At 40.9% G+C, this 15,292-nt stretch overlaps 1 protein-coding gene across 4 annotated transcripts in view; it reads right to left on the bottom strand.

The window, feature by feature from the left end:
• Positions 1-14,523, bottom strand: part of si:dkey-172j4.3 (diacylglycerol kinase delta) — a 109,264-nt gene extending 94,741 nt beyond the window's left edge. For 2 of the 4 annotated variants that reach the window (XM_036957730.2, XM_090214375.1), the window contains exons 1-2: positions 14,274-14,523; positions 11,736-12,046 (exon numbers count right to left, since the gene is read on the bottom strand). In XM_036957730.2, the coding sequence (XP_036813625.2) occupies positions 11,736-11,924 (189 nt within the window). In that variant the 5' untranslated portion in view covers positions 11,925-12,046; positions 14,274-14,523. Of the gene's footprint in view, positions 1-11,735; positions 12,047-13,620 lie in introns of all 4 variants that reach the window. The other 2 variants (XM_036957731.2, XM_036957732.2) reach the window with 2 other exon arrangements.
• Positions 14,524-15,292: the final 769 nt, after the last annotated feature.

The following is a 15,292-nucleotide window of genomic DNA, read 5'->3' as shown; positions in this document are numbered from 1 at the left end:
CTGCTGATATCGCTCCCTACGATAAGTAGCCCATGTTAGAGAAATGTGAAGTTTGAAATGAAATACGTTTGCTAATATGGGTGATTGTTAATGGGACAACTGATGGCTACAACCATCAATGGGAAAATCAAAAGAAATCAGCCAAGACCTCAGAAAAACAATTGTAGACCCCCAGAAGTCTGGTACATCCTTGGGGGCAATTTCCAAATGCCTGAAGGTACCACGCTCATCTGTACAAACAATAGTACGCAGGTATAAACACCACGGGTCCAGGCGACCTTCATACCGCTCAGGAAGGAGACGCGTTCTGTCTTCTAGAGATGAACGTACTTTGGTGTGAAAAGTGCAAATCAATCCCAGAACAACAGCAAATGACCTTGTGAAGATGCTGGAGGAAACAGGTACAAAAGTATCTATATCCACAATAAAACGAGTCCTATATTGACATAACCTGAAAGGCCGCTCAGCGAGGAAGAAGCCACTGCTCCAAAACCGCCATAAAAAAGCCAGACTACGGTTTGCAACTGCACATGGGGACAAAGATCGTACTTTTTGGAGAAATGTCCTCTGGTCTGATTAAACAAAAATATAACTGTTTGGCCATAATGACCATCGTTATGTTTGGAGGAAAAAGGGGGAGACTTGCAAGCCGAAGAACACCATCCAAACCGTGAAGCACGGGGGTGGCAGCATCATGTTGTGGGGGGTGCTTTGCTGCAGGAGGGACTTCACAAAATAGAATGGCATCATGAGGCAGGAAAATTATGTGGATATATTGAAGCAACATCTCAAGACAACATTCAGGAAGTTAAAGCTTGGTCGCAAATGGGTCTCCAAATGGACAATGACCCCAAGCATACTTCCAAAGTTGTGACAAAATGGCTTCAGGACAACAACGTCAAGGTATTGGAGTGGCCAGCACAAAGCCCTGATCTCAATCCCATAGAACATTTGTGGGCAGAACTGAAAAAGCGTGTGCGAGCAACGAGGCCTACAAACCTGACTCAATTACACCAGCTCTGTCAGGAGGAATGGGCCAAAATTCACCCAACATATTGTGGGAAGCTTGTGGAAGGCTACCCAAAACGTTTGACCAAAGTTAAACAATTTAAAGGCAATTCTACCAAATACCAATTGAGTGTATGTAAACTTCTGACCCACTGGGAATGTGATGAAAGAAATAAAAGCTGAAATAAATAATTCTCTCAATTATTATTCTGACATTTCACATTCTTAAAGTAATGTGGTGATCCTAACTGACCTAAGACAGGGAATTTTTTACTTGGATTAAATGTCAGGAATTGTGAAAAACTGAGTTTAAATGTTTTTGGCTAAGGTGTATGTAAACTTCCGACTTCAACTGTATATGTTTCTTATGAATTTCCTTGTCTGAATCTACTGTGACTCTAATGACCGGAAATATCTCTGATGACAAAATAGAGGGAAGGAGCCCAGTATACCTCTAACAGAGAGACAGGGAGAAAGAGATAAATACTAAAGTCTAATGCACAATGCATACAGTATAGAGCCTAAAGGCTATATATAGTATCTATTTCTTATGCACTTTCCTCTCTGAATTTCTCTCTCTCTCTCTGAATCTCTCTCTCTCTCTGAATCTCTCGCTCTCTCTCATCCATTTCCCTGTGTGAATCTAATGTGTTCTCTGATATTATATATTTTTCTGATATATTCGAGTGAGAGACAGACAGAGAGAGAGAGAGAGAGAGAGAGAGAGAGAGTGTGTCTATAAAGAATAACACAGATCCATGTCCCCAGGCTTGTCTTTTCTGACTCAGTGCACACACACACACACACACACACACACACACGCGCACACACACACAGCAGATTTGCCGAAGGATTCATCCCAAATGGCGTCCTATACCAGTTACACTGAGTGTACAAAACATTAGGAACATCTGTTCTTTCTATGACATAGACTGACCAGCTGAATCCAGGTGAAAGCTATGATCCCTTACAAATGTCACTTGTTAAATCCACTTCAATCAGCATAGATGAAGGAGAGGATACAGATTAAAGAAGGATTTTTAACCCTTGAGACAATTGAGACATGGATTGTGTATGTGTGCCGTTCAGAGGCTGAATGGGCAAGACAAAATATTTAAGTGCCTTTGAAAGAGGTATGGTAGTAGGTGCCAGGCACACTGGTTTGAGTGTGTCAAGAACTGCAACCCTGCCAGATTTTCCCACGCTCAACAGTTTCCCGTGTGTATCAAGAATGGTCCGCCACCCAAAGGACATCCAGACAACTTGACACAACTGTGGGAAGCATTGGAATCAACATGGGCCAGCATCCCTGTAGATCGTTCTCAACACCGTGAGTCCATGCCCTGACGAACTGAGGCTGTTCTGAGGCTGTTCTGTCCAAAAGTGGGAGCAACTCAATATTAGGAAAGTGTTCCTAATGTTTTGTACACTAATTATGCACAATAATATATAATAACGTAATAAGGTATCCCCTATGGGCCCTGTTAAAAAGTAGTGCACAATGTAGGGAACAGGGTGACATTTGAGATGCAGACAGTCTATGAATTACTCATCAGGTTGGTATAGTATCACACAGAGGGAGGGAGTGTTTCTGTCTTTCTGTCTGTCTTTATCGCTTCTCATTCTCCTGTCATTATCCACACACACATCTTCTCTTTGTCTCCCTTTGTTCTCTCCGTCCTTATCTCTCTCCTCCTTCTCTCCCCTGTTCTGTCCCACTGCGTGTCATCTCTGTTCGCCTTCTCGTAAACCCCCTCCCTGGCTCTCTTCTCCCTCTCTCTTTCTGTCTCTCTAGCTCCTATCCTCTCTCTCTCTCTCTCTCTCTCTCTCTCTCTCTCTCTCTCTCTATCTATCTCCCTGGTCCAGTGGCTGTACTTTCTCTAATGGTCTGTCAGTCTAATGATGGACGAGGCTACCCTAATGTTGTTTTAAAAGGACACAGAGGAGGAGAGGAAGAGAGAGAGGAGAGAAGAAGAAGAGAGAGAGATGAGAGGGTGGAGATGAAAGGTGAGGAAGGGAGGAGAAACGAGAAGATGATAGGATAGGGAGATGAGGAGAGGAGAGATAAAAAGCCAATACAGCACGTTGAATTGAGAGAGAGAGAGAGAGAGAGAGAGAAAGAGAGAGAGAGAGAGAGAGAGAGAGAGAGAGAGAACTATTGATACTTTGATACAAGGCTTGTCATTTCCCAACATTCCATAATGTCCAGTGTTCTCATTGGACAGATGATGACTCCAGATAGACCTGACAGCCAATCAATAGAAACGAGGTTGGGAGGCTCCAGTTAAAAAAGAACAGACAGGGATGGAGACGTGTGTGTCTCCTCTGATGACTGGCCCAGCCCTGTCTATCAATGATAATCAATCATTCACAGTTTATAAGATAGTCTATATTAGTTTAACATATTAAACATCAGAACATGTTATAGATTATCAATATGTTGTCTATCTAACGGGGACAGTTAATGGAAACTGAATTTACGTTTGATATCTGGATAGATTTGGTCCCTCCCTCTCTCTCTCTCTCCCTGTTTTCTCAGTCACTGCTCATCTCTCCTCTTTCTCTCGACATCTTTCTTTCATCTCTCCAGGTATTGACCCACAAAGCTGAATCAGGCCAGAGCTATAAATCACACACCATCACTCTATCACTGAGCTACACACACACACATGCACATGCACGGACACACACTCACACACACGTACATGCACCACACACAGACACACACAAATCCCCATCTCCCTACATGCAGTATCATCCCACACACTCATGTCACACTATAGCTATAATTCAGAGAGAGAGAGAGAGAGAGAGAGAGAGGAAGACAGTGAGAGAGAGAGAGAGAGAGAGAGGAAGACAGTAAGATAGAGAGAAAAGGAGAGAAAGGAAAGGAAAGAGAGACAGAGAGAGAAAGAGGGATGTGTGCATCCCTTCTTTCACCTCTTCTTCTAGAGGTCTTTCTTGTGTACCTTGTGAAAATCCTAATTAGGGAACTGCCCTTTTCTCTGCCTGCCTGTGTGTGTGTGTGTGTGTGTGTGTGTGTGTGTGTGTGTGTGTGTGTGTGTCTGTTGTCTTCTTTATTTGTCAGACCAAATGGGGGCAAATTAAACAAAAGCCAAAACAGCAGTAAATACAAAGTCTTAAGGCTTTATATACCTGGAGGAAGAGAGAGAGAAAAAGATAGAGAAAGAGAGCGAGAGAGAGGAAGAGAGTGATAAAGAGGTAGAGAGTAATAAAGAGCGTTGACTAGGAACTAGTGCTGGCACAATTACTGTATAACTTTTATACCATGACATTATTGAATACTCCTTTCTGATTGGCTTGAAGGGCATTCTAGAGCGTGCATTATTTCCCTATAATGCACGGTATATTTGAACGTGGAATTCGATGTCTATGGTTCCTTCTTACATGTTCTATGTTTGAGCTGCTTTTGAAAGCAAAAGTCGAATTTAAAACATTATTGGCATGGTTGAATTCGAAGCTGGGAATGATGGTTAAGTTAGCTAAACTAGCAGGACTGTTTGCTTGGTTACCAAGGCAACTACTGTCGCTCTCTAGTAAACTTGCTAGCTACTTCAATGGATGTTGAACACATTTCTAGCAGCAAATGTATTAAAATTACAGCTATGGTATAAAAGGGATAATCAACTTGTGGCTCTATGCTTTCTCTGGAAAATAATTCAACTCCATGGAAGGTGAGTTCCACTCAGCTATAGCGTGTCCTTGAACACACCTTCCACGTCGTTCATTATTTTCTATAGGATGCATAGCCTCTTGTTGATTATCACTTACGTAACCTATGGTTATGGATGAAGACCGTCATGAAAATAAAATAACCGTTTAAAAATGAACAGCTTACTGAAGACGGAACTGCTGGGCATTCGTGCAGTTGAGTCCGTTTCTGCTGTACCATGGACTCTTAATTACAGCGTGATGAAACTTTGTTGCTCCTTGCTGAAACAAGCAAGGTGTTGTGGCAAAGATTCTACATTCCATGTTGATGTATAATGTTAATTCAAACTATGTTAAGGGTAGACTCAACGAAAGGACGTTGCACGAGCAGCACCACAGATATGGAGATGAGCAAGACGCAACAGTTGGCTCTCGCACAGTATCTGCACATGTGTATGGGTTCGCTTCATGCTGTTTACAGCGTGGTAGCCAGGGCACCAAAACAGCTGAGAAGTTGAGCCTCGCACTTTAACACTCTTAGTTGTTGGGGAAATTGACCCACTATAATGTTTACTTTCTGCAACTACGTCATATTGCTGAGTCTGGCTTTAACTGATGTGTCTCTGTAATGTCAGTTTGGTTAAATAAAAACACAGCCCATTGATGGCCACTCTTCCTGCTTCACTTCGTACTTTTATTCCCAGCTTTACTCATATGGGTAAACTCGCAATGGCCGCCAGTCCAACCATTATTCCATCATTGGCTTGAATGCTGACGCCCGTACTATTCATTCTATTTCTATGGCAGCACATGCAGTCAGGAGCTGAGGAGAGGAGAAAATGTGCATCTGTGAAATAACGCTTATGGAATCATGTAGTAACCAAAAAAAGTGTTAAACAAGAATATATTTTATATTTGAGATTCTTCAAAGTAGCCACCCTTTGTCTTGATGACAGCTTTGCACACTTTGAGCCAATCAGTTGTGTTGTGACAAGATAGGGATTCTATACAGAAGATAGCCCTATTTGGTATAAGACCAAGACCAAATTATGACAAGAGCAGCTCAAATAAGCAAAGAGAAACAACAGTCCATCATTACTAAAAGACATGAAGGTCAGTCAATCTGGAACATTTCAAGTGCAGTCGCAAGTACCATCAAGCGCTATGATGAAATTGGCTCTCATGAGGACCGCCACAGGAAAGGAATACCCAAAGTTTCCTCTGCTGCAGAGGATAAGTAAGTTACCAACCTCAGAAATTGCAGCCCAAATAAATTCTTCACAGAGTTCAAGTAACAGACACATCTCAACATCAACTGTTCAGAGGAGACTGCGTGAATCAGGCCTTCATGGTCGAATTGCTGCAAAGAAACCACTACTAAAGGACACCAATAAGAAGAAGCGACTTGCTTGGGCCAAGAAACATGAGCAATGGACATTAGACCAGTGGAAATCTGTCCTTTGGTCTGATGAGTACAAATTTGAGATTTTTGGTTCCAACTGCCGTGTCTTTGTGAGACGCAGAGTAAGTAAACGAATGTACTCTACATGTGTGGTTCCCACCGTGAAGCATGGAGGAGGAGGTGTTATGGTGCTTTTCTGGAGACATGTCAGTGATTTATTTAGAATTCAAGGCACACTTAACCAGCATGGCTACCACAGCATTCTGCAGCGATACACCATCACCTCTGGTTTTTTTCAACAGGACAATGACCTAATACACCTCCAGGCTGTGTAAGGGCTATTTGTCCAAGAAGGAGAGTGATGGCCTCCACAATCACCCGACCTCAAACCAATTGAGATGGATTGGAATGAGTTGTAACGCAGAGTGAAGGAAAAGCATACCAACAAGTGCTCAGTATATGTGGGAACTCCTTCAAGACTGTTGGAAAAGCAGGTGAAGCTGGTTGAGAGAATGACAAGAGTGTGTAAAGCTGTCATCAAGGCAAAGGGTGGCTACTTTGAAGAATCTCAAATATAAAATATATTTTGATTTGGTTAACACTTTTTTGGTTACTACATAAATCCATATGTTATTTCATAGTTTTGATGTCTTCACTATTATTCTACAATGTAGAAAATAGTAAAATAAAGAAAAACCCTTGAATGAGTAGGTGTGTCCAAACTTTTGACGGTATATTTTTTGGTATGTATTTTTGGGGCTATTCGACTGGTTATTACGGTGACCGCTGTCATTTGGCTGGCCAAAAACCGTCATCCAAAATTCCATGACCATCACAGCCCTACTCGGAACAGATGACAACAGGACCTCATGGAAGACAGGACACCTGTTACCTGTAGGCAACTCTGTAGGCACTCTGCTTCCATCTTCCCTCCCCCCTCACTGTCATAGGTTTACTTAACACACACCCCTCACCCTATTGTTTCCCCTCCCCTATTCCACACCTCACATTCAAGTTCCCCAATACATTCGACCTAGAGCATTCTATTTTCTCCAGTAGCACACTAAGCTTGGAAGCCAATAAGATAATGTGAATTATTGACGATGCACTTAGGCTGATGTTATAATTTCACTTTTTTGTAATATATATATTATTTGACATCACATTTTATGTATGTTTCTGCATATGTACTATGATATTCTAATAAACCTAAACATAAGCTATGGGTAAAAATGGGTTCCTACTGGTTCCTACTCTTTCCCCTACCTACTTAGACACTCTTCTGGTAACCCTGGAAACCAACAATCCCTTGAGGCCTAAGCACCTGTTCGACCTAGGGGAAACCCTAACCACTCTAACCATTTTGGGGCTGACTGTCGTAGTTGTAGTGTTAATGGTGAGTTTGTGTGTTTGTTAATGGTTTAATTTAATCATGTATGGGTGACATGTCAAGGCTAATAACACTTAGCTCTGAGCTAATGAGCCTGATGCAAATACACTGGGGACTACCGAAGGGGTAGAGGAAAGAGACAGAGAGAAAGAAAGAGAGAGAGGGGGAGAAAGATGGGAAAGGGAGGGAGAGCGGGAGAAAGGGGAGAGAGAGAGAGAGAGAGAGAGAGAGAGAGAAGGGGGGATAGATCCAGGAGGGAGGGAGAAGGAGTTGGGAGAGAGAGACAAAAAGAGAGTAGCGAGAGAGAGGGAGATTGTTTGTGTTTGCCATTAATTAGCATACTGTATCTGTTTTGTTGAAACAAATCAGTGCTCATTTTCACAGACAAACACACATGCACGCACATACACACACACACAGTTCTAATCCAATCAGCCTATAGTTATAAGGGGCCAAATTCTCAGGTCTATGACTAGGTTAATCTGAGTCATGTGACTTCAGGAAACACAATCTAATAATCTCTCTCTCTCACACACACACACAAACTATTTTAGGCATGGTTCTGCATTGCATGGCCTATTTGATTGACAACTTGCAATCCAATCTAGGATTTGATATCCTGTACTATTATCGTACAACCTAACGATTATCTAACCAATCATCAATACAACCTAGTATTGTCACGATACCAGAATTTTGACTTCGATATCAATACCAGAGCTGTGTTCAAATACCCATACTAACATACTGTATACTACATACTAAATGAGTATATACTACTATATACTATTAGTTCATTTTAGTATACCGTAAACTAACGGTATCCTTTCAGTTAAGCGTACTAACGCTTCACCCATCTTCAGGAAGTTGATGCTGTTGCTATGCAACCTCTTGCTAGCTTGTTAGCATAACAAATGACTAGCTAGACATCTTACGACTTCGGGTGAGTTCGTAAATTCAATCTGGAGTGCCAGAGTGTACTCAGAGTGCGCTCTGGGCATTCGTAAATTCATAGCATTGTCATATTGTCCATTAGTAAATTCAGAGCGTTGTCAGATTGTTCGTTCGTAAATTCTGTGCGTTTTGCTCTTGGAGTGTTCAGAGCACACACTGGATGCTCTGGCCGAGGAGTAGGGTTGATCCGAGCATTCTGATCTCACAACGGCAGTCAAACACCCAAACTAACTGGGAAACGTTGGTTAGCTTGCTAGCAACTTCCAGACACAAATGAGAGAACACCTCACTCTGACCATTTTACTAGCCCTAGCTAAGCTGTTTTCATGTTATCTAGAGCGTTGGTGAGTGTAACTGTGCTGCTGACAACAATTTAATTACGATTTTTTGCAAATGTTTACTGACACTGGCCATATTCAATGGTTGTAAATTCATCAGTTATTCGATGCTCTGGCACACTCAGAAGAGAGTGCTCTGAAATCGGAATAGATAGCCAGAGTGAATTAACAACGTCCATTAAGAAAGCACAACGATTTTACCACGTAGCTAAGCTAAGAATGATGTGAATAATTAAGTCAATAAATGTTGGGTCGTTAGTTAGATAGCATATAGTTAATATACTGGTGTATTAGTAGCCAACTAACATTAGGTAGCTACCTAACACTGCTAATACTGCTGTAATGATATGCTATGCGGTTCGTAAGGATAGCGTAGCTAACAAACTGTCAGCCAACATAACGTGTAACGTAACTTTATTACGTAATGTTATTTTATTACATTGCTCAACATTTTCTTAACATTTGTCATAATTAGTTAAAGCAATGAATTTGTATCTGCTCTAGTCGCACTTCAAGCTGCATATTTTCCTCCATTTTCTTAAAATCTGAAAACGTTGTGAAGCCACGCCCACTTTCTGAAGAATTGTATTATGGGCCCTAAAAACACAGAAATAGTGTCCACTGCTTGTATACGTCGTATTTTGGTGAATTTAGTACGACATCTGGGAACATTTGGCATACTATCTGTATCCATACTATGACCAATAAGCATACTACATACTCAATTTACTTCACAAATAGTATAGTTAGTGCAGTTAGTATGAGTATTCGAATACAGATCAGGTACAGCTATCACAATACTCGATCACGATACTCGATACCAAAACAATAACAAAACGATACCACAACAAACAAAAAAGAAGGCGTATTAGCCAAAGTCACACAATGGCACATCATCCAGACAGATAAACTCAGCTACTGCTCTGTTCAATATCATTATGTTTGAAAATGTTTATGCACATTTTTCAGAGACAGCCATGTATGCATTAATTAATCAATCACACAATCAATCTAACTTTGTTTTTACCAACCTAACTACAAAACAACGTAATGATACTAATTTATTTGAATGGTACATGGTACATTGAATGGTACATAAACTGGGTAAATCAAGACGTATCTTTGGTCAATTCACAATACAGGTGAATGCATATTATTCAATAGGAGTGTGTGCTTGCATTGAGATATTGAGCTTGTTTTAGCTGATTTCATGGGGCTACAAATGACAAAACAATCTCTTCCATTTAAGACTTATTTTAATTGAGACTGCTAGGAGAACATATTATTTTATTGTACTGGTCAACAACATTTGCATAGAAGACGCAATAATATTTTTTTTAACTGTGCGGTGTCTCTTTAAAAAAGTAATGACGTGGAATATGACTTGGTGGCTATGGAATCTAGTGGAAATCAGATGCGAGGTGAGGAAGACGAAGAAGTGAATTTGTTTTTGGCGGCGAGGGAAACTAAGTAAATTAATAAAGTTTTTGGTGACAATCAGCTTTGAAATCAGCATATATTGCATTATGGTTTGCAACCAAACAAAGTACTTGGGTTGTGAATTCAGCTGTAAGCTAGCAAGGAAAGTTAACCGACAAATTAAAGATAGAAGCTACCAGTATCGTCTTGCATTGTGTAAAGGTGTTCTAGTTCTAGCCTGTATGGACATTGTTTTGCGAAAAGTAATAAACATTTTCAAATTGTCTTCATGCCGCGTTGCATTGTTCAAGTGTGATAACTTCTGTGCAGCATGAGTGGGGAAGTAACAATGCAGCCAGATAGCTCAAGCAATGAATGAGTAAGTGGAGCAGGCACTTTGGTCTTCGCTCTATAAACGGATACAGGCTTGATCCTCTCAATCACGTGAGTCACATTTGACAGAAGTACTGAACATTGAAAAAATGATGGTACCGAACCTTTTTAGTTTTCGATGCCAGCTGCCCAAACAAAAGGCTACCTTTCATCAGCTACCTGTCATCAGTATTCCTCAGAGATGGGGCCATACCCCAAACAATTTAATACAATTCCATATTGCATTCTGTCTCTGTTGCTCATTCAGTTAATCATTCCGCCTGTACTAGAATAAAATATAAATGTATATACATGTCATTCAGCAGATGCTTTTATCCAATGCGACTTACAGTCATGCGTGCGTAAAGTTATTACATATTGGTGGTCTCAGGCATCGACCCCACTATCCTGGCATTTGCAAGCACTATACTCTACCAACTACCACCTGAGCTATTTGCATATCTCTGGTCAAAGGTAGTGCAATATATGGGGGAAAGTGCACTCTATGGGAAAGTGCATAGGCCAATAGGGTATCATTTGATTGAACCAGCTGTCTCAGGAACAAACACAGCCATGAGATCACTATAGAAACAACACCATATAGGTGACAGCTATGGCTTCATATTGATCCACAATGACCTATGACTGTCGATCAATAACTGTAACGATTCAACCCGGCAATCACTATAAATATATTGACCAAATTCAAACAAACTTTATGTCTTACTCAATAATACACTGTAATTAATCAGTTACTAATCAGTTGCCAATTATGTGAGTGGGTGTGAGTGTGTTTTCAGAACATTAAGCCTATGCCCACTATCCTAACCAGGATCAATTCCACAGTTCATCTCTCATGATGACAAGAAAAATAGGCCTATAATGCCATAGAGTGCTATGAAGAAAAACACAACCTGTGAGTGAGCATGCATGCTTGCTCCTGAGTGGTGCAGCAGTCAGTGCAAGAGGCATCACTACAGTCTCTGGTTCGAATCCAGGCTGTATCACATCCGGTGATAATTGGGAGCCCCATAGGGCGGCGTAAAATTGGCCCAGCTTCGTCCGGGTTTGGCTGGGGTAGGCCTTCATTGTAAATAAGAATGTGTTCTTAAATGACTTGCCTAGTTAAATAAAGGTTCAATAAAAAATTAAAGTGTGTGTGTGTGTGTGTCTCTCCTACCTTGGCACGTAACTGTCCTGACGTGGACACTTTCCGGATCAGCTTCTGCTCCGTCTCGTCCGTCTCTCCGTCGCTATCCGAGCTCTCTTCCCCGGGTTCGGGCGGTGCTAGGCGGTCAGATTCCTGTGAAGACGTTGACTCCCGTAGTTCTTGGACGTACAAAACATTCGGGTTTAGTTTGGAAGCCATGATGGTGATTGTTTGAAGGAACGGACTTGGGAAAAGGAGGAGAGGAGAAGATGGGACGTGATGTGCGTGACCAGACTTCAATCTTTACACTTCGTCCGTTGATCTAATGTAGCCTCGATCCTCTGAAAAGATGAATGATTCATATTTTATTATTTTTTTTAAAGTGCCAGTTGGCAGTTAGTTAGGCAGGTGTTTGAAATGTCCCCGTATGTCAGCTAGAGCAAATCAGTTTGCCACTCTCACTCTTTGGGTTTGCGTTTTGATGGTGTAAGTCATATAGCCTGTACCATTGTGTGAAATCATTATTTTAATTCATGCAAACTTAAAATGGCTTAACTTGGGTGGTGTTACTGTTAACACAGTTTGAAAATAAAAGAGAGCCGCACACTGTTAACACAGTTAACACAGTTCAGAAAATGGAGTGTTGCTAGGGTGGGAGTGACCGAGTTCATTTGTTTTTCTCTTTACTGGTTCCTCTGCTTAACTGTCTTGGTCACTGCATGATGTGGTGAAGCCTATACCACTTGTGTGAATACCAACACAATCATTTTGACTTTATGCAAACTGTTAGAATGGTTAACCTGGGTACTGTTAAACTGTTCAGCCGGTTGTTGAGTTAAAACAAACATCAAGCTACATTTGGCTGCCCACAACATGAAATATAGGCCTATTTCTCTACATAGGGCAATAATAAGACATGCCTTACTCATTGTATAACAGCTTTTTCTGAACATCTGCCATTGATGATAATGAAGATGATGATGGTTATTACAAAGGATAGGCCTAATATAGCATTAACTAAATGATGACATGACAATAAGCCTTCGTGCTTCAACGCTGATGAAAAGACAGTCATCAAATATAACATGATTACAAAAAAACTGTAAACTGTAACTGTAATCCGTTACATTAAGCCTTTAGAAAATGCAGCATATGGCATTAATTTTTCACATGCAAATTGCAGTTTTCGGTAGTGCTCAAACCATGCCATTCCACGAGAGCAGTCCTCCATGACGATAAACAACAGAGTAGGCTAAAAAGTCCTTCATTTTGGGGTTATGCTCAGGTAAAACAATTTGCCTAATCTATATTTCCATATTTACAAGTCCTGCTCTTGAAGATCAAGGGGTATTCAATTAGGCTAATTGGAATGACTGGAAATCTGACAGACATTGGTTTTTAATGTAAAGATAGGCTATAGCCTAATCGTATTATTATCTACATCAGAAAGCAAAGGGTTAGAAGAAGCCTACCTACACAACCAACCGATAAAGGAAATTCCAACATCCATTTATGGCCACCAGCTATGTAAACGCTAACATCGATTTATCCTGCAACAGATATCGTTCAATTGGTAATATTAATTTGTGTCTTCATCTAATGCCTCTTAAAGGGAAATTAATCTAAAAATAACTGAAAGTAATCAGATTATGTTACTGAGTTTGTGTAATCCAAAAGTTACGTTACTGATTACAATTTTGGACAGGTAACTAGTAACTGTAAAGAATTAGGCTACATTTATAAAGTAACACACACACAGGATTGTCATAAGAATCATGCACACACATTCCAGTAGGCTATTACAACACACACACCGCATGAACATTTCAATTTGTCACTTTCAAGACATTTTGCCATATAATGTTATAATGTGTATCGCAATTACAAACATCATGTTATATTTCTCAGTGGTCACCTGCAGGTCGAGTGGTTGCTAACAGAACACCTGACTGTCATCATGTGTCTCAAGTGTGTGTCCTGTTTCCTTGGTTTCAGCTCTCTGAATTTAACCGACGTGTTGCTACTACACAACGACCGACCTCCCCATCTAGTCTACAGTTGTCAAAGGGCAGTATGATTTCAAATCATATGACGATACAGTAGCGCTATGCGTTTATAAGGCTATTTCTTTTGAGACGAAAACGTTAAAAAATAAACCGATTGTTTTGTAACCTTCAGGTATTTTGTCTTTGGAACAACAGGCAGTAAGTAGCGCGTCGCCAGGGCTTCTTTCTACCTTTTAGAGCTGGCGGCTCACGAGCGACAACGTTTGATCATTCATTCCATTGCGAATGGGATCGTTAATAACGACGGAGACTGGCACAAAACACGGATTTCAATAATATTCATTTATCCGTTCATCTATCAACGTATTCATTAATTTATTCCGTTCACCGGCGAAGCTCAGTAAAAACCGTTTAAATTCTAAAATCCTCATCGTCAAAACCCGGTAGCCTAAGCCAGCCTCTTTCAAGCATCTAGGTAACGTTTTGGGACGAACACCGTAGCAAGCTGTGGTGCCATGCATCTGTATTCTACCGGGGGCGATTAAATAAGTATCTCTGTTACCGTGGCGTCCCCCGCTGCTTTTGCCCGACCTGGGTACCTGTCTCTCGGCTTGAATCCTCCCACACGACTGGGCACTATCAAATCTCTGGTTCTCTCGCTCCGCTCTCACACCGACACACACTATACGCATAGCATCGGGGGCGATTTGAATCAGTGGTTGGGAGGGGAGGAGGAGGAGATGGGGAGAGACAGAAGAGCTCAGAGGAAGGAGGGTGATTTGAAGGCTACTTAAACTAGCCTTCACGAGAATGCAGAGAAACAGAGAGAGAGATTAAATCAAAACTGCAAGCTATTTCTTCCCAGGTTAAACGGGGGAGTGAAACATTTACAATGAAAACACCAACATCACCGGATAATTGTAATCAGTTTACCGGCATTAATCAGATATGCACGGGAGATAGTTAGCCATGGTTCGGGCAGTGGTTGTTGTCTCTCAATTAAATTCAATTCAAGGGGCTTTATTGGCATGGGGCAACATATGATTATATTGCCAAAGCAAGTGAAATTGATAAAGAAAAGTGAAATAAACAATAAAAAGTAAATATTACAATCACACAAGTTTCCAAAGAATAAAGACATTTCATGTTTTGCAAATGGTTAAAGTACAAAAGGGAAAATAAATGTATATGGGTTGTATTTACAATGGTGTTTGTTCTTCACTGGTTTCTATTTTCTTGTTGCAGCAAGTCACACATCTTGCTGCTGTGATTGCCCACTGTATCTCACCCAATAGATATGAGACTTTATCAAAATGGATTTGTTTTCGAATTCTTTGTAGGTCTGTGTAGTCTGAGGGAAATATATGTCTCTAATATGGTCATACATTTGGCAGGAGGTTAGAAAGTGCAGCTCAGTTTCCACATTTTGTGGGCAGTGTGTACACAGCCGGTCTTCTCTTGAGAGCCAGGTCTCTCTACGGCAACCTTTCTCAATAGCAAGGCTGTGCTCACTGAGTATATACATAGTCAAAGCTTTCCCTAATTTTGGGTCAGTCATAATGGTCAGGGATTCTACCACGG

The sequence above is a fragment of the Oncorhynchus mykiss genome, chromosome 21 (assembly GCF_057628025.1).
Source record: "Oncorhynchus mykiss isolate SJ-2025 chromosome 21, ASM5762802v1, whole genome shotgun sequence".
NCBI lineage: Eukaryota > Metazoa > Chordata > Actinopteri > Salmoniformes > Salmonidae > Oncorhynchus > Oncorhynchus mykiss.
Note: the sequence above shows the minus strand (reverse complement) of the source record. Positions and strands in the feature narration are given on the sequence as shown.